Genomic DNA, 21,502 nt, shown 5'->3' on the forward strand with positions numbered 1-21,502 from the left:
GTGGGGATTCTCAGAAGCGCCCCCAAATTCAAAAAATGTTGGCAGGGATGTAACTTGCCGCTTGTAAATCAACATCATTCTATTATTAATCAAAAATTTATGTTAAATGTGTTGTGATAGTGGAATAAATGTTATATTTATAAGAATTTATAAATGTTTAATCCAATTAATAAGCATCTAAAAAATCGTGTTTTACTTGACCACAATTATTCTTTTACAACTAGTGTGTCGGATCGATACGACTTGTCGGCGATGACTAAATAATCGGTAAATGTGTTATCGATCCCATAAACATGCAGCACTATCGATTATGCCTTCGGACTTAACTTATAATGTGCACAATATATGGGATATGTTCGACACGAGCACTGTCCGGAATAACTGATAGTCTGTAAAGCGCATTAATGTTAAGTGAAAATGCTAATGCGTCGCGTAGTAGTTACTTCATTCAGGTAAATATTTTAAATGTACCTTTATATTAAATAAAATAGTATCTCATCCCTGACGCTTGATGCGGCATAATTTTTAGTGCAAAACAAGTTGCGAAAAAATTGGAGGACAGAGTTTATATTTGCATTAAAGTGAAGATAGCTTGTACGCAATAACATATAATTTTCATATATCATTTACGAGCGTCGAAACAACTAATATAAGCTTGAGAACAGTCGGGATTCAGCCAGCCAAATAGCTACATACAAATTTGTGGGATTGTCTTCTTGATGTTCTGCTGATCGAATTGGACATCTATTGTGGAGTATATTGTAAATGTTGACTGTCTTATTGACTGTGAATGAAGTACGAAAATCTCTTTTTAAGATACAAAGGTGTGGTACTGGCAAAAAATTAAACCACGATTCCAAAAACAGAAATCTGAAAGCAATTCGTAGTGCAACTGAGTCGGCAAACCTGCTTGATTCGCAATTACCAGACTATTCTAATTTTATAATCATGAGTGCCAGTCCAACTCCTCCCTTGAAATCAGAAAATATTGATGGTGGATTAAATAACAGCACAGTCATAATGTAGGTGAAACTGTTACATTTGGCAAGTTCTAAAGCCATGCTAAAGTTCAAATAATCGAAGCTATGTACTATATAACTTTTCTTTCCTAGTTCCTTTAAGCCAGGGGATAAACAATGTTGTCAAGAGATAAGCAATAGAAATGTTCGAGTAATTGCAAATCCTGGTAAACACGATCATGGCTCTTCAAAAGTCAAATTGAAAAACATTGTTGACTACAAGTGGGAAGTAAAGAACTATCCAGGCCATTTAATAGCAGTTCATATAGATGAAAAGCATATTGCATATGTAATAAACGGTAAGAATGTAATATTTTGTACAGTTGAAATTATATGATTTGATGAAATACGATATAAAATTCTTGTATTATAAGCCCTATACTTCCAAGTGCCCTGTAAGATTGTCAAATACCCATGCTATATACCGAGTGAGTCGAATAGGAATGATGCGTCTGATATGTAATGCATCAAAGTAAATGGCTATATTTGTTTATTTTGATTGCTATTTTTGTTTTATTGCAAAAAATGTGGGATATAAAGTAAAATTTTAAAATCAGTTTAGATTTCGAATTAATCAATATGTATTGCACCGTATTTTTTTCGTACACTTTTTGGACGCGATGCAACAATACCAGTATCACGATAACGTGCAGTGTCACGATAACAAAGTATTTGTTCAAATTTAAATGCTGGATGGCTCTAACAATAGCCACTTTTGGTTTAAATTGATTGATTGATTTATTTAGCAATAAGCTATTATATGCAATACATTAACTTAATAAGTACAAATTGAAATTTCTAAAATCTTTTGCATATGTAATCATTTTACGTTTGAATACAAAAATGTTGTTTTCATTTTTCAATTCTTGAGGCATTCCATTAAAAATGTTAAGTCCCTTGTAGAACAGTAGGTTTTGGCCAAAGTTTGTTGACGAAAAATCAAGTCTGAAATCCATAACATTTCTAAGATTGTACGGTTGAATATCCGCAACATAATTCAAAAATTGTTCCATGTATTTCGGCATCATTCCATGTTTAGTTTTGAAAATGAATAATAAAACATTCATTGTTAATCGTTGATTCACTGATAACCATTGCAAATTTTTCAACATTTCGTTAATATGGGTAAGGCGATGACTTTGTAGTATACAACGCATTCCTCTATTTTGTAGTTTTTGAAGTCGATCTCTCATTTGTTGTGTACCGAGAAACGGTATTGTAGAGCAATAGTCGAAATAGGCCTTTATAGTTGTGTTAAAAATATATATAGCTGTAGCCATTGATAAACTGTATCTGATTCTTCTTAAAAACGCAACTTTTTTCGATATTTTCTTGCAAATGTAGTTGAAATGTGATACAAAGTTCAGTTTTCTATCCATTATAACTCCCAAATATTTTATCTCCTCAACTTTTTCGATTTCAGCACCATCCTAACTTGCTCCGATGTAGATCCGTTTATTATCATTGCCTTTGTTTTTTTCAACATTTAGTTTTATCTTATTCATTTTTAAATATTTATCAACACTAGCTAAATCCTCGTTCAGTTTACGTACACATTCCTCAGGGGTTTTTCCAACAACATATATTAGTGTATCTTCAGCAAACATGTAAACGTTTGAATTCATTACCACTGATTCCAAATCATTTATATAGATCAAGAAAAGTAAGGTACCCAATACCGCACCTTGAGGGACCCCTGAATTATTGAGTTTCGGATTAGAAAATTGCTCGCCACATTTGGTTTTTTGGTATCAGTTATTTAAATAAGATGTAAACCAGCATAATTCAGTACCATAGCTTTTTAGTTTGAGGAATAAAATCTCTCTATCTATTATTTCGAATGCTCTCTTTTTTTGGGGTTTTGATTAATTATTGGCAATGTCTATTCGACATTAAAACGCCAGGTTGTAGACCTCGATCGATGTAGACTCCATACTACACCGGAAAGAAAAAAGAAAAACATTCGTTGAGCCAGGAAAACAACAAGGCCCCGATTATGGGTAATCGAACCCGGTTTAAGTAAAACTCCAAAAACCAGGTGTGAGTGGTATAACTAGTGCATATTAACAGTAAAAAACGAAAATTTGACGTCATCTTCCCATTATCAGCAGTATAAAAATGTAGATATTAAATACCATAAATGTATCGACAGCATAAACTTATGCAGGTATATATATATATATAACTATATATATATGTATATATCACAGATCAATTGTGTCATCACATAGCATCGAATCGGAATAAACCATAAAATATCACAGATTATTTCCATATCAGTCTTGTCAGTAGCAATCAAATTGAAACGTTAGTATCAATGATAAAATTAGCGAGCGATTTGTATAAATCAACATCCTTTGTCGCAAGAATATCATGGACATCATTAAAACGGCTAAACATGTTATATTTCAATCTCAAATCGTTAAATTTTCTGCATTCAAAAATCGTATGATGCGTTGACTCCGCATCAAAACATACATTGCACACATCTGAGCTAATGGCTCCAATTTTCATCAGAAATGGTTTGTCATACGTGCGGGCTGTAAACAGACGATTGATTATTTTGGCTTCTTGGGGGTTGACCATAGATTTCGAAAACCACGGCTTCTTTCTAACATCATCAATTAATTTGCTGGCTCTTACACTCTTGCTAAGAGCAATTTTCTTGTATTCAGAATTCCAACTATTCCACAGGGACGTTCGGATCATGTTCAGGCCCTCTTCAGGTGTAAGTTTCGGCTCAATGGGAGCACCAAGCTCCGCAGCAAGCTTAGCTGTTTCATCTGCGCTCTCATTAATGCTTAGTCCTCTGTGTCCTGGAATCCAGACAACATGACATTTGTTGATATTAGATTCGTGATGTTTTTGATGAAATAGTTCAGCAATGTAATTCTTTGTGTTATCACTGGCAATAATCTTGCACGCAGCAAGTCTATCCGTGAACAGTACACAATTATCATCTTCGTCTTCAATGGCAACCTCCAGAGCCTTCAATAAGGCCCATAACTCTCCAAAAGTGGATGAAGCAGCGAAACCGATTCTGAAAAGAAAGCGTTGATTCGTAGACACATTGACAATACCACAGCCAATTGAATGTGTAGAAACCGAAGCATCGGTAGCATAGACAGTAAAATTAAAATTCTTATAGTCAGCAATTGCGCTGAGATAGATAGATTTCAATACCTCATTGGGGTAATTCATCTTCCCGTTAGGCAACAGGTTGAGTCTGACAGTTGTTGTTGTTGTTGTAACAGTTTATTGTGATCTCATCCATTTCATGTTATACGCTTGGTACATCAGCTTGTTGGCAGATCAAGGAACTCTGCGACTAAGGTGGGGTGTGTCCAGAGTGATCTGGTGGTAAGTCGGGTTGGTTTGGCTGGGCAAGAGAAAAGATGACGCGTGTCGTGTGGCCCTTGGTTGCAAATTGGACAAACGTCAGCTACGCTGCTATCAATCACCGATAAGTAGGAATTGAGGCGGCTGCACTTGCCTGATCTTAATTGGGCCAAAACTACCCTAGTCTGCCGTGGGAGGTCTCTTTCCTCCGGTGCTATGGGCGGTGGTCGGACTCCAAGAACAGGATTAACCTTGTAGCTTCTCACCGCTTCAGCTACAGTATCCTCATGAATCCTGTTCAAACCTGCCTGGTACGCTGCTTGATCTAGAGGCTCTCTTTTATAGCGCTGGATCTCGCGCTCTAGATTATGTATATCAACCCTTACGTTCCTGGGTGGTGGTTGTGTATCCATAAGATGGTGGTTTGGATGATTACTGCGATAACAACCCAGGAGATACTGCTTTGACAACATGTAGTTGTGTCTTCGCACAGGGATGATCTTTGTCTCCACATAAAGGTGATCCAGGGGTGTGCTGCGGAGACACCCAGTCGCAGTTCTAAGAGCAGCGTTCTGGCAGGTTTGTATGTTATTCCACTGCGTATCACTAGTCTGCGGTGTCCACACTGGCGTTGCATAGTTTACAACTGACCGGCCAATTGCCTTATAAGTAGTTAGCAAGGTTTCTTTGTCCGCACCCCAAGTACTGCCGGCAAGTGACTTGAGGACCTTGTTTCTACCACGGAGCTTATTACAAATTGCAGTGGCATGGGCAGATGACCTAAAAAGGCTGTCGAATGTGACCCCAAGAATCTTGGGGTAATTTGTGGTCGGAATTATTACTCCATCGACTCTGATATTCAACTGCCTGCGCACTTCTGCCGTCCATGTAGTAAATAGTGTGGCTGAGGATTTGGTGGGGGATATCCTCAAGTTTCTCGCAGTGAAATAACTGGTAAGATTAGCTATGTAGACGTTCAACCGATCGCAAATGTCATCAACATTGGGCCCAGATGCCAAGATTGTACAGTCATCCGCATATGATACAATCTCGACGCCGTCAGGAGGGGGTGGAATCGAGGACATGTAGAGGTTAAACAGTGCCGGAGATATCACCCCACCTTGGGGAACTCCCTGTTTAACTCTACGCGGTCTTGACTTTCTGTCCCTGAATTCCACGTACGACTGGCGTCCACACATATAATTCAGCACCCAACGCTTCGCTCCTGACGGTAGGGACGTATTCTCGATGTCCTCAAATAATGTGGCATGGTTGACCGTATCGAATGCTTTCGATAGGTCAAGCGCCACGAGGACCGTCCTATGACACGGCCTGGGCTGGTTAAGTCCCTTATTAATATGTGTCGAAATGGCATGTAAGGCTGTTGTCGTACTATGTACCTTACGGAATCCATGTTGATGGTGGGCAGCTGGAAAATTCTCCACAAGGCTGGGGAGGAGTAATGCCTCAAGTGTCTTGGCAACTGGCGAAAGAAGGGATATCGGTCTGTACGATTCACCTTTGCTCGAATCTTTGCCCGGTTTCAGTAGTGGAATCACCCTTCCCATTTTCCAGACATCGGGTATAATGTGTGATTCCAAAGACAAATTGAGGAGTCTGGTCAGGTACTCAATTCCCAGTATTCCCAGATGCTTCAGCATTAGCATTGAAATTCCGTCAGGGCCCAGCGCCTTAGATGGTTTCGCGCTGTTGATGACATTGGTAACTTCGGCTGCAGTAAATTGTGGTGTGTCATCGGCTCGGAGACCACGTACACCACGGGTGGCTCTCCTTTTCGCTCTATCACTCTCGGGATGCTCGACAAACTGTCGGTTGAAGTATTTGGCGCACCTCTTCGGATCAGTCACAGTCACGTCGCCAAATGTGACTGAAATCCCATCATCCCTTGTGGAGGGGTTCGAGAGGGCTCTAACTGTTGACCACAATTTACCAGTTCCTGTTCCTAAGTTACATTGCTTCAGGTGCTCTAACCAAGTGTTCTGCTTGTGCACGTCGACTATCTTACTAATCTCTAGATTTAGTTCTCTGATTCTAGGATCAGCAGGGTTAGCACGACGGCGTTCATCACGCTCGTCTGCGAGTCCCGCCGCTTCGGCTGGGAAGTTGGGCCTCACTTGGGCAATTCGACCAGCGGGTATGAAGCGAGCGGCTGCTGCGTTGATGATGTCCCGGAACTCCCTCTGGGCAACATGAACATGTGAGGGGGACGGGAGCTCACTGAAGCGGCGATCGGTGTATTCTCTGAAGCCTTCCCAGTTGGCTTTCTTTTGATTAATAAACGTCCGGCGTTCAGAGGTTATGAAATCGGAGGGTCGGTTGATGGTGAGAATTATGGGGAGGTGGTCCGAACCCAATGAAATGACGGGTTGCCAGGAGACGTCATTTATCAGACCAGCAGTCACCCATAATTCTCGTGGGGGCCTCTTCGTTCACCGTGCAAAATGTGGAGTCGCCTATCTGCTCTGCCAAAGCTATGCCCCTCTGGTCATTACCCAGGAGAGAATGCCAAAGTTCATGGTGGGCATTAAAATCTCCTAGAACCAATCGGTTATGCCCGCTCAACAGCCACTCAATGTTTGGGCTATAACCTGGAGCACAGCTACCAACCGGCGGTATGTACACATTGTATAGCTCTATCTCGGCAGCCCCACACTTAACTGCTACCCCCATACATTCCATGTACGGGTCATTAGTGTCTAGCACAAGCGTGATAGGTCTATACTGCACGGAACGGTGTAATATGAAAGCCAGGCCACCACCTCCATTTCTTGTGCGATCCTTCCGTAGGACATTGTACCCATCAATATGTCGTAGGCTGCAGGTGGGATTCAGCTTTGTTTCCTGGATCGCCGCGACCCTTATCCTTTTCCGATTCATAAAGTCTACGATCTCACTAATCTTACCACGGAGCCCGTTGCAATTAAATTGCAAAAATGATGCACTCTCCGGAACTGGTACAACAATATTCGGTGTAAGATGCTGCGGCGGAGAATATTGTTGTGCGGGAGAAGTCGGTGGGGTCACATAATCAGATGACCCACTGCTGCTGTCATTGGCACAGCATCCTGCCACGAAGTCAGTTTGACTATACTCCCGCAGCGATGTTAGGCCGGAGCAGTTCCGGAAGTGCACCCATTCCATGCACCGGTTACACCTCACCAAAACCGAGCGATGGTGAATTCGATTTCGGCAGAAGGCACAGTACCATGGTCCGGGGTTTTCCTCTATCCCGGCTCGGACCAAAAGCAGGCGGAGAAGGCTCCCCGGGATGCACCTTCTCCAACACGAAAAAACGGACGAGACAACACGTACACTGAGGTGGCAGCCGCTGGCCGATGGCTGGTATCCATCGGGTCAATCCGGTGCGTAGAACCCGCCGCCGTGGGATTGTCTGGGATTGAGTCTGACAGTCACTTTTCTAGGTGTTAAAGGCTTAGAAATGCGTTTAATACTATCAAATATGTGAGGAAATTCATAGTAAACATGACTATAACTGGAGTTGACTCTTGGATTATCCGAGATTAGTCCATAAAGTACCACATCCTTGACCTTCACCTTAATGAGTTCTTTCGCCGTAAGATAAACTGCTCTAAATTCAGGGGGAGCTCGTGAGCCAAGGCATAAACCATATGAGTCGGGGAGGATCTGGCCACACCCAGGCTTCTCCTCAACATGTCCGTCTGCAATCTCTCTACCCTTAAGTTAACACTTTTCGGGGCATGAGCCGATGTTGTCCTGGCATATTCAATTTTCGATCTTACAATACTCTTGTATACATTTAACCTCACATTGGGGTGCAGCCCGCCTCGTATGGAAGTGAGACACTTGAGCATATTAACACGGTTTTGCGTTTCCTTCGAATAGATTCATAATGATACTTGATCGACAACGAGTTGGAAATAATTCTACCCAGAAATCGAAAACTCTTCGTCTGTTCAACTCTGGTTCCTTCAATGACCAGATCAATGTTTTTGAAGCCATTTCTCACATCGTATTCGATTTAGAAGGGTTAAACGATAAGTTAAGAGTTTTGCAGGCGTACATAAACTCTCTTATCTTTCCAATGAGATTAGATCTTGCCACAGCAAAGTCCCGATGGTAAGACATAACAATAAAGTCATCTGCATATTGAAAGATTATTGTGTTTCCATCCTCTAGGGCATGTAAATCAGCTGTATATAGGTTAAACAGTAGTGGCGACAAACAGCTCCCCTGTGGTAGCCCATTGTACACAGAGACCTCTGCATCACCCAATTTGAGAACCTCAGCAACCGCCTTCTTCCACTTATCCGTCTCTGTTCTAGCATATTCCAGATTAATGTAGGAGGAAAAAAAGCCTGGCTTTCTTCGCAGCCGCCCACTGCCTGCGAAAGCAAACCTTGAGTTCCTCACTCCACCAGAACTTAGGGCTACGCCCCTCTGGTATCACATACGACGCAAACTCTACTTCATCTTTCATCGACTTCTGAATAAGATCAAAATCAGGCTCCAGTTCAAGCTTCGAAAGCGACATCATAAGTTTATTCCTCGATAAAAATCTTGTCTTAGGTTTTCTTTTAGTGTTTAGTATAACCGTGATGGGGAAATGTCTGCTCCCGCCAAGATAACAGTCGCTCACATTCCATGATCCCTCCAAATCGGAAATGATGAAAGTAAGATCAAGCACTGAACCCTTAGAACCATCATTCCTTCTGAAAGTGCAGCCATTAGTATTAATGCACTTTAATCTCGAATAGCCTATTATGGTTTCCAACTCTTTCCCTTTTCTATTGGTAATAGTATTACCCCATACAGCGTTGCGGGCATTAAAATCACCCATTAGAATAACGTTCTCATGCCGATCCAAAAAATTACATAATCTCCCCATTTCACTGGCCAGAAGATATAATGGTAGGGATGGAGGCAAGTAAACTGAAACAATTGTAAAGTTTCTGCAAAGATTGTTCGTTTTAACTATGACTCCACTCTAGAAAATTTAATATATTTTTTAAGTCCAATGGTCCAATAAAGTTTCTAGGGACAAAAGCCCTTAACTTTCTCTTCCTCAACTCTTCATTGTCTAAAAATTTATTCGCTAACTGAACATCTTCAAAAGTCAGCTTGTATAAAGTAACCCCAATGGCATCAATTTTCTTAATATTACTAAACTCATCAGACTTGATGTCTCTTATTTTTTGCACAAAATAGAGACCATTTTTCACCTTTTTATTTGTACAGTTATCCACCTCAGACGTGTCTACCAATACATACGGCTCACCTGTGTGATCATTGGAATATCTTACCAAAGAATCGTTAACCCTCCTTTTCTTGCTTTCGTGCACCATCGTCTCATCACGCGGTCTTGTATTTTTTTGTCACATTCACACCATCGTCAATCAGCCTCACATCACTCGTAGTCTCGTCAACCCCCATCTCGGTTTCTTGACCTTGATTAGCAATAGCCAGCCCACCATTTCTACCTTTTACAGGTTTTGTCAACTTCTTTTTATTACATTTATTATCAGCATCAATATGACACACAATCATAGACTTTGAAGGCCCAGCCTTCTCATCCACACCTCTTTCCATGGCCTCCACAATGGCCAACAGTTAATTTTGCACAACCACTCGCACCAAATTTACAAAATTAAACAGCTCACAATCAACAAGACAAAAAAAATTGTCAAGATGTTTCCAACGTTACAATGCAAAACGTGCACACTACAATAGCAAATATGTTTTTCTTCACAGCACACGATGTCTACACAGCTAAGGCTCAACGAAGCTGCTTGCTTTAACTGCGAATGCTCTCTTTAAATCAAGAAATACAGCAGCTATACAGTTTTTTCTTCCAATATCTATTTTCCACATTAATACTACGAGATTTATAAGAGCTTCGCAGCTGTGGTTACTTCTAAATCCCGATTGCTTCTCATACAGTAATAAATTCTTCTCAAAATATGCATTCAGCTGTTTATGCCCAATTTTATCTATTAATTTACTTAATGTCGGTAGCATATTTACCGGCCGCATTTCGTTTGGATTCTTCAGAGTTACTTTCTTAAATTTGAAAACAGAATTTAAGTTTTCATTAATGTTGTTCTCATATTTAACGTATGGTATATATTTTGAAATATCTTCGACGCTTTTTATAAAGAATGAGTTCAATTCTTCTGCTATTTTAACATCTTGTGTAACGATTCTCCCATTCAGTTCGATTTCGTGTACGTAATCATCCTCTTTTTTCAAAACAAATTTCTTTATTGCTCTCCACATATCCTTTTGATTGCTGCATTCGTTTATTTTATTGTTTATATAGTTTCCTTTACATACTCTTAAATGTTTGGTGTATTCATTTCTAAATACACGATAGTTGGCCCAGTGAAATTCATTATTGTACCATAAAGCTATGTTATATAATCTTATTTTTTCCATCTTCATTTCTTTTAAATAAACTGTGAACCATTTATCATATACGCTTTTTGGTCCTCTATTTATTTCCATAGCTTTCAGTGCATTATTGATGTCATTGACGAATATCTGTGCAAATTCATTTATTGGAAGCCTTTGGTCAGCTTTAGCTAATTCGCTATTCATAATCGCCCTCCTCAAAGTAGAGTTGCTTTTATGATATTTCGCCCAGCATACTTTGTTTCAGTTTCCACAGGTATATCAATTTGCAATGACTCATGATCACTAATCTTCATGCTTCTATTTATTTTAACGATTATTTTATCCATGTTGGTTATAGTGTAATCAATTAGAGTCGACGAATTATCTGTTATTCGGGATGGTTCGTTTATAAGTTGTTTGAAGTAATTATCCGTTATAATTTCTTTCAGTTTTCTTTTATGGTTACTATCTTCAAACCAGTTGATATTGAAATCCCCCATAATTATGTAAGTTTTATTACTCTGGAAACTCTCTATTTCTTCTTCTATTGTCTATTGACGATTTGGGGATCTATATAATACCACCAAATACAATTTCTTTCCTTCATAAATAACTTCGATCCTCATCCACCAGATTTTTCTTTCTATCTGGTGAAGCAGGAGCTTTTTCCTACTTGTAAAGTGCGAGTCTAAATCCAAATTAAATAAAATTCACTTTTGGCAATTTAGTTTCAATTCAATTGACTATACTTTATTGCGTAAAAAGTAATGTGCTTAGCTTGTACTATGATCGATAACTGTCCATCCAAGTTTTTTCATATACACAGCGAGCTGATGATAGACGATGGACGAACAATTATTTTCTCTACCTTCAACATATTTATTTTCGTTTTACTCTTTGGCAGAAACCGTTTGTTAGAATTGATATGGTCAATGTAAATAATTTTATGACCAGCAGTAGACATAGTCGAAGTTTATAACGGCATCCAAGTTAGCAGCATATCGTTACTAGTATAACAACCAGAAATAAAGAGAACAGAAATAGCAATTGAGAGTAACTATTTGCTCTTGTTTGATGACCCTTTAGGAAATAGTGTAATTTGTGAAAGCCACAACACTATCGATTTAGTATCAATCATCCTAACTTGCCATTTTTTGTGAAAATAAATACAAACACCTCCTGTGTTTCGAGAAATGCTGTCACAACGCAGTAAATTAAAATTTTCTAAATACAATTCGTTGCTGTCAATATCAGCAGTTAAATGAGTTTCCGATAAACATATGAAATCCAAATTTGCTTCTAAACACATAACTTCCAGTTCTGTAAATTTCGCACATAATCCTCCAATATTCAGATACAATATCCTTATTATTTTTGCTAATATGCTTCTCTCTCCGCCTCAAACTTCATTTTCCGTTTTAAAATTGACAATCGTTACTTCTGCTGTCATGATTGGCGCTAATATCTGTTAAATGCAGTCTTTCCTTTGCCTTTTCACAGTTTACGCATTTATTTAAGTTACTTTGGCATTATCTAAACGAATGACCGTTCTCTCCACACTTTGCACACACTTGCTCAATAGTTTTGCAGAATTTCGAGGTATGATTAAATCCCCAACATTTGAAACAACGCAGAACTTTCATATACTGGACATCTGTCCCATTCAATATTTAATTTTTTTCTTTGAATTTTTTGATTAAATCCTTCCCCATCTGTTTCAACTATTGCGTTATACACTCTTGGAGTTTTATGTGATTTGTATACCTTAACACACTTCAGATGATTAACTTCAATATCATTTTGCGTTTTAATAGCTTTTATTCTAGATTCTTTTCCAAATCCTCATTCATTCCAACTATCATTAACTTTGGGTTCCTCATCTTGGGAGCTCGTATTCGTCGCCCATCTTCTTATTTATTTCATCCGTTGAAGCATTAAGATCGTTTTCATTCTCACACCTGATTGCTCCATCATATCTCTTTGCTATTCTTCTCACTTGCATACTGAGATCCGACGGCTTAATTTTCTCTCTCACATCTCTCTCTGTCATGTCACTGTTCTGATTGTTCTTTGGTTTCAGTATAACAGGTACACTATTTGTTGCTTTAAGTTTGTTTGCGTAAATATAAAGCATTCACTTGAATTATAATAGAATTGAGGGATTTCATATCATCCACACTGTTTACTATACATTATACTCATAGGCATATCTTTTATCTTCATCTTTTCCTTGGAAATATTTTATTTTCCTGAATTTTATGATTCAATGGTATATACCAATAATCTTCGGCTTAGATTTATTGTAGAGAAGTTTTATTATGATTGAAAATTTAGTCCGCGAAGCGCAATATGAGCAATATGAGCAATTTGTGCTCAATTTTGAGACTTTTTTTCGACATCTGGTGTGCCAACATTCATTTCCGTGCGCCGATCAGAGAATGAAGCCGGCCATTTTTTGTCGACGAATATGTCGACTCATGTATAGCCGCCAATTAATGAAAAATATTTATTTAAATCAGAAAAAATACTTATAATTACAATCAGTATCAAGTTGCTATAGTAATTTGGTAAGAATCTGTTGTAACCGAGGCAATTAAAACACTTGATATTTTGAAGGTTATTCTTTTACTGTACCGTTTATTCACTGAGATTCTTATTTATAATGAGAATATTGATGCATATTGGAAATACATAATTATGTACACATTACGCATAACGTTATATTGGAATTGTATTGGAAATATATTCTATGTTACAAAAGGGGAAATGTAAATAAATGCAATTATTAAATAGGGAATTCAATTCATGACACTACAATTCTCCCCCACTTATTTAAACATTATAAGAGTTATTCATATACGATTTATAGAGTAATATTAAAAAAAATATTAATCAGATTCTACAACATAGTTTTTGAAATGTGTGGGTATTTTCCTGAGTCTAGTTGATACTCGGCTAGCCGTATCGGTACTGGTTAGTGCTCCCGACGTGTGGAATGGTGGTTCTTTAGAAGTATTTGGAACTTGATTGGATACAATGTAGTCCCTTAAATGTGTTGGCATCTTCTTAGATCTCTTTGAAATCCGGCGAGCTAATTCAGGTGTAGTTGGTGTAGTTGCCGTGTGTACCGGCGATTGCTCAACAATATTTGGTGGAGTTTGCGTTGTACGTTCTTCTTGACGTTGTGGCTCAATAGCTTGGCTTTGATTTGAATCGTCTGGTTCGTGCACTGATGTTTGATGTTGCGAATGCGACGTTTGAGAATTTCCCATCCATACTAAATTATCCAATATGTTATCCTGTCTAGAAGATGGCGCCTCTAAACTTGACTCCGGCTCAATGCTGCCATTATTGTTGTCTGGTGGGACTTGTGTGGAACAAAGTTGATTTATATGTCTTTTCAATACATATCCACTGTCGAGCTTAATGATGTAATGTAATTCGCCGAGTTTTGCTAATATTATCCCAAATTCCCAACAGTTTTTATTATTTTTATAAATTCGAACTTGCACTCTATCGCCAACTTTAAGCTTCCTAACACTTTTGTAAGACATCTGGTTTTTACCAATTATTGGGGGTTTAAGTGTGTCCAGCTGGGATCTAATTTGCCTTCCCAAATATTGTTCTGAAGGAGTCTTACCATTTTTCACGGTATTTGCACGGTATTTAAATAATATTTCTCTAATTTTTTCATTGATCGACTGGACTTCCTCAGACATAGCCACTATTCTGCGCTTTAGCGTCTGTACATTTCTCTCTACCAGCCCATTAGTGGCTGGATGGCCCGGAGCGATAAACTTTTGGAAAATTGAATATTTTTTACAGAAAAAGGAGAATTCCTCACCAGTGAAAATTGACGCATTATCCGAAACCAAGATAACCGGGATTCCATTTCTTGAAAATATTTCTTCCAAAATTTTTATCGTCGACGCAGAAGTTGGTGCGGATTTAGTTATTCCGATTCCAGCCCATTTCGATTTCGCGTCCACAACTACCAGAAAATGATTGCCTTGAATTGGTCCCGCGTAGTCGATGTGGACCCTTTGCCAATTAAAAGTCGGTTCATCCCAAGGGTGCACTTCAGCTTTCGGAGGGGAATTCCTAATTTTCGCACATGAAGTACAAGAGCGCACCAAGTGTTCTATGTCTTTGTCGATATTCTTCCAATACACATAACGACGTGCCAATTGTTTCATTTTTGTAATCCCGACATGGGTTGAATGGAGCTCTCGTAGCACTTGCTCTTGTAAGGTTTTTGGTACCACAACTCGATGTCCTCGTAACAAAACGTTGTCTTCAATAGTGTACTCCGATTCAATATTCTTACTACGTAGCTCTTCCAATATGTTTGATAGTTCAATATCTGTAGATGTTTCGTTTTGAATTGTTTGAAAATTTATATGCCGGTTTCCAATTTGTTGCACACTCAAGTGGCATATATGACGTACTTCTCTATCAAATGGACATACAGATGATGAGTTTGTAGGCAACGGTGCTCTTGAGAGACAATCTGCATTAACGTTTTCTGAGCCTTTTTTAAATTCCACCTCATAATCGAAGCCTGATAAATAGGCTGCATACCGTTGCAAGCGTGCTGATGTCATATGTGGTAGTTTTGCTGTTTGATGAAATATTCGCATTATCGGCTGATTATTTGTTATGAGCTTAAAATGACGGCCAAACAGATATTCATGGAAACGGCGCACTGCAAAAACGATTGCCAATGCCTCCCTATCCAATTGAGAATAATTCTTCTCGGCTGACGTAAGAGCTCTAGAGGCAAAGGCAATAGGTCGCTCGCATCCATCTACCAAATGTGACAGAACCCCACCGATACCTGTTGGTCCCGCATCGCAAGCCACCTGAATAGGCAATAGTGGATGGAAAGGATACAAAACTCTATCACTAACCAATTCCGCTTTAATTTTTTCGAATGATTTTTTGCATCCTGGTGACCATCTAAATTTAGCATTATTCCTTAGAAGCTCTCGTAAAGGTGCACTAATTGTTGAAATATTTGGTACGAAACGGCCGTAGTACGTTGCCATCCCCAAAAAACGCCGTACTTCATCGATATTTCCTGGTGGAGGCATATTGATAATTGCCTCTACTTTTGATGGCGATTTTTTTACTTTGTTGTGTTCGATGACGTGCCCCAAAAATTCGATACTTTCTTTCAAAAATGAACATTTCTTTCGATTTAGATGTAAGTCATACTTCTGCAATTGTCTCAAACATCTTTTTAGATTAGTAACACATTCTTCAGTTGACTTACCATGCACGATGATATCATCGAAATAGGATTCAGTATTAGGGACGTCTCGCAGAATTTGGTCAATCACCCGATTGAATTCCGCTGGCGCTGTTTTTATGCCGAAGGACAGCCTTTGCATCCGGTAGGTTCCTCGATGTGTCGAAATTGTTTGTATAATACTGGATTCCTCATCTACTGGGATATGCAGATAAGCCTTGTATAGATCGAGGCGACAAAAGCATTTCGAATCACGTAGGCTACTAAAGATTTCTTCGATGCGTCTTATAGGATAATGTGCATCAACTAATTTCGGGTTTACACCCACTTTATAATCCACGCAAAGCCGGACACCACCGTCCGGTTTAGGTATTACCACAAGAGGGGAGCCCCAATCTGAGTTTTGAACTTTCGAGATAATACCTGCCTTTTCCAGTGAGTCCAGTTCTGCTTCAACACGCTCTCGCAACGAATAGGGTACATTTCTCTCTTTGATGTAAATTGGTGTTGTTCCTTCTCTAAGCCTTAGAGATACGTTGTACCCTGGTGTACACCCCACCTTTTCTTCGAAGACACTTGCAAATTCTGTGATTATATTCTCGATGACTGCTTGATTGGATATGTCAACGTTTTGGGTTTCGACTGATTGTACATTGTTATCGATATCATTAAGATTGATTCTCAGTTTACGTATCCATGATCGTCCTACAAGTGGAGGACATACGTCAGGGACAATGTACAATTCATCCGTAATCGACACTCCCTTAAACTTGGCGTTTACCCGAACTTTCCCATCAGGGACAAAGGTATCCTGTGTATATGATCGAAACACGATGTTGGTTGACGTGATTGAATTCTTAATATTCAGGTTTTTGAAAATTTTCCTGGGAAGAAAAGTATATCCAGAACCGGAATCAATTTCAAATCGCACTGGCTCTCCTTCGATATCAATTGTTGCCATATAACGTGCACTAGAATCTGAGCCATTTTGATATACATCCACTATGGTATACACCCCGTAGTCATCACCTTCATAGTCACTTTGTGCACTTTGTGAATATGCTGTTTCATCCTCTATTTTGTTTATATTTTTATTCATAATCGTTGATATACATACTTTAGCCAGGTGCCCACCTTTACCACATCCAGAACAACTTAATTTGGATTTGTCAATGCGGCAATCTTTAGCAAAATGGCCAGGTTTGGCACAACGTAGGCACAATCCACTGATTCCAAGTTTAACATAATCAACCTTTGTATTTTGAAAGTTTTTCTTGCGATTGGTGAAACTTGCTTTCTTCCTGTTTATGTGAGTTACTTTATTGACGTCCCCCGTTGAGTTTGTCATTGTTCGGGCATCAGCTCTAGCAGATTCTAAACTAATTGCCTTTCTGACTATTTCGTCGAATTCCGCAGCTTCGGACTGTAACAATTGTTCCCTCATACTGTTGTCCATTATACCTCGTATAAATTGTGCGCCACTGACGTTCTACAATTACATGGGGACACAAAAGCACACTCTCCAATCTCTTCCCTTAAGGCAGCTACATATTCCGAAATTGTTTGTTCTGGTGTCTGATACTTGCTCAAAAATTTGTGCTGTGCAACCAAGAGGTTCATTTTTGGGGATAAATGTGCTTCCAAGGTTTTGCACAATTCATCGTATTTCAGAGCACTCCCTTCTTTAGGTGCCGCCAAGGCAGCCACCATATTAAACATTTTTGCTCCTATCGAATTTAACAAAAGCTTAGCACAGTACTCCTTATTCTCACTTATGTTTTTCATTTCGATGTAATTTTTGAACCTTCGAAAATAATTTTTGTAGGTTTCCTTTGTTGAATCAAATACATCGAAATTGGGCACAAGTACCGGTGTGGAAGCCGCAGTACTTGATTGACTTGTCGACGGCATTCTGGATATTGTTTCGATTAAACGATTGTGGACGTCCATAAAAATTTTAAACTGTTCTTCATCCATTTTGTAGAAAATTTGATCACGGATATAATATTGGCAAAACTTTTAGCCTCGTCGCCAACTGTTGTAACCGAGGCAATTAAAACACTTGATATTTTGAAGGTTATTCTTTTACTGTACCGTTTATTCACTGAGATTCTTATTTATAATGAGAATATTGATGCATATTGGAAATACATAATTATGTACACATTACGCATAACGTTATATTGGAATTGTATTGGAAATATATTCTATGTTACAAAAGAGGAAATGTAAATAAATGCAATTATTAAATAGGGAATTCAATTCATGACACTACAGAATCTAGCTCGGAAGGTATGAATAAAATGTATATTTATTGTAGAATTGTTGTACAACTAATTTCAATACCATCCAGTAGTGGGATTCTGTATTTCTTTACGATAATCGCATTGTTAACGTTGCCTACGAAAAAAATTGTCTGCATTGATGATGCTGCAAGTAATCATTGAGAATTGTTGTTAAAGCTGCGTTGCGCTTGGCAACCCCGCCACGAAATGCGGTGGAATGAAAGAATAGCACAAAAACAGGTTGCAAGAGAAAATGAACGATATTTCCAATCTATATAAAGTTCCATCTAATTTTACAATTATTAATCGAGCTTTTATGGACAAATTTAGATAAAGGAACTTGATTAATAGAGTCATTGAAAAGAAAACGCCAGATACAAATTTATTATCTGTTATGAGCTTAAAATGACGGCCAAACAGATATTCATGGAAACGGCGCACTGCAAAAACGATTGCCAATGCCTCCCTATCCAATTGAGAATAATTCTTCTCGGCTGACGTAAGAGCTCTAGAGGCAAAGGCAATAGGTCGCTCGCATCCATCTACCAAATGTGACAGAACCCCACCGATACCTGTTGGTCCCGCATCGCAAGCCACCTGAATAGGCAATAGTGGATGGAATGGATACAAACCTCTATCACTAACCAATTCCGCTTTAATTTTTTCGAATGATTTTTTGCATCCTGGTGACCATCTAAATTTAGCATTATTCCTTAGAAGCTCTCGTAAAGGTGCACTAATTGTTGAAATATTTGGTACGAAACGGCCGTAGTACGTTGCCATCCCCAAAAAACGCCGTACTTCATCGATATTTCCTGGTGGAGGCATATTGATAATTGCCTCTACTTTTGATGGCGATTTTTTTACTTTGTTGTGTTCGATGACGTGCCCCAAAAATTCGATACTTTCTTTCAAAAATGAACATTTCTTTCGATTTAGATGTAAGTCATACTTCTGCAATTGTCTCAAACATCTTTTTAGATTAGTAACACATTCTTCAGTTGACTTACCATGCACGATGATATCATCGAAATAGGATTCAGTATTAGGGACGTCTCGCAGAATTTGGTCAATCACCCGATTGAATTCCGCTGGCGCTGTTTTTATGCCGAAGGACAGCCTTTGCATCCGGTAGGTTCCTCGATGTGTCGAAATTGTTTGTATAATACTGGATTCCTCATCTACTGGGATATGCAGATAAGCCTTGTATAGATCGAGGCGACAAAAGCATTTCGAATCACGTAGGCTACTAAAGATTTCTTCGATGCGTCTTATAGGATAATGTGCATCAACTAATTTCGGGTTTACACCCACTTTATAATCCACGCAAAGCCGGACACCACCGTCCGGTTTAGGTATTACCACAAGAGGGGAGCCCCAATCTGAGTTTTGAACTTTCGAGATAATACCTGCCTTTTCCAGTGAGTCCAGTTCTGCTTCAACACGCTCTCGCAACGAATAGGGTACATTTCTCTCTTTGATGTAAATTGGTGTTGTTCCTTCTCTAAGCCTTAGAGATACGTTGTACCCTGGTGTACACCCCACCTTTTCTTCGAAGACACTTGCAAATTCTGTGATTATATTCTCGATGACTGCTTGATTGGATATGTCAACGTTTTGGGTTTCGACTGATTGTACATTGTTATCGATATCATTAAGATTGATTCTCAGTTTACGTATCCATGATCGTCCTACAAGTGGAGGACATACGTCAGGGACAATGTACAATTCATCCGTAATCGACACTCCCTTAAACTTGGCGTTTACCCGAACTTTCCCATCAGGGACAAAGGTATCCTGTGTATATGATCGAAACACGATGTTGGTTGACGTGATTGAATTCTTAATATTCAGGTTTTTGAAAATTTTCCTGGGAAGAAAAGTATATCCAGAACCGGAATCAATTTCAAATCGCACTGGCTCTCCTTCGATATCAATTGTTGCCATATAACGTGCACTAGAATCTGAGCCATTTTGATATACATCCACTATGGTATACACCCCGTAGTCATCACCTTCATAGTCACTTTGTGCACTTTGTGAATATGCTGTTTCATCCTCTATTTTGTTTATATTTTTATTCATAATCGTTGATATACATACTTTAGCCAGGTGCCCACCTTTACCACATCCAGAACAACTTAATTTGGATTTGTCAATGCGGCAATCTTTAGCAAAATGGCCAGGTTTGGCACAACGTAGGCACAATCCACTGATTCCAAGTTTAACATAATCAACCTTTGTATTTTGAAAGTTTTTCTTGCGATTGGTGAAACTTGCTTTCTTCCTGTTTATGTGAGTTACTTTATTGACGTCCCCCGTTGAGTTTGTCATTGTTCGGGCATCAGCTCTAGCAGATTCTAAACTAATTGCCTTTCTGACTATTTCGTCGAATTCCGCAGCTTCGGACTGTAACAATTGTTCCCTCATACTGTTGTCCATTATACCTCGTATAAATTGTGCGCCACTGACGTTCTACAATTACATGGGGACACAAAAGCACACTCTCCAATCTCTTCCCTTAAGGCAGCTACATATTCCGAAATTGTTTGTTCTGGTGTCTGATACTTGCTCAAAAATTTGTGCTGTGCAACCAAGAAAATGATTGCCTTGAATTGGTCCCGCGTAGTCGATGTGGACCCTTTGCCAATTAAAAGTCGGTTCATCCCAAGGGTGCACTTCAGCTTTCGGAGGGGAATTCCTAATTTTCGCACATGAAGTACAAGAGCGCACCAAGTGTTCTATGTCTTTGTCGATATTCTTCCAATACACATAACGACGTGCCAATTGTTTCATTTTTGTAATCCCGACATGGGTTGAATGGAGCTCTCGTAGCACTTGCTCTTGTAAGGTTTTTGGTACCACAACTCGATGTCCTCGTAACAAAACGTTGTCTTCAATAGTGTACTCCGATTCAATATTCTTACTACGTAGCTCTTCCAATATGTTTGATAGTTCAATATCTGTAGATGTTTCGTTTTGAATTGTTTGAAAATTTATATGCCGGTTTCCAATTTGTTGCACACTCAAGTGGCATATATGACGTACTTCTCTATCAAATGGACATACAGATGATGAGTTTGTAGGCAACGGTGCTCTTGAGAGACAATCTGCATTAACGTTTTCTGAGCCTTTTTTAAATTCCACCTCATAATCGAAGCCTGATAAATAGGCTGCATACCGTTGCAAGCGTGCTGATGTCATATGTGGTAGTT

General features: G+C 39.0%; 1 protein-coding gene across 1 annotated transcript in view; it reads left to right on the forward strand.

Annotated features, from left to right (window-relative positions):
* Window positions 1–499: 499 nt before the first annotated feature.
* Window positions 500–21,502, forward strand: part of LOC142224914 (enhancer of mRNA-decapping protein 4 homolog) — a 64,939-nt gene continuing 43,936 nt past the window's right edge. Inside the window, exons 1-2 of the mRNA XM_075294692.1 lie at window positions 500–1,022; window positions 1,113–1,318. Of these exons, the coding sequence (XP_075150807.1) occupies window positions 766–1,022; window positions 1,113–1,318 (463 nt within the window). The 5' untranslated portion in view covers window positions 500–765. The remainder of the gene's footprint in view (window positions 1,023–1,112; window positions 1,319–21,502) is intronic.

The sequence above is a fragment of the Haematobia irritans genome, chromosome 2 (assembly GCF_050003625.1).
Source record: "Haematobia irritans isolate KBUSLIRL chromosome 2, ASM5000362v1, whole genome shotgun sequence".
In the NCBI taxonomy this organism is placed as follows: Eukaryota; Metazoa; Arthropoda; class Insecta; order Diptera; family Muscidae; genus Haematobia; species Haematobia irritans.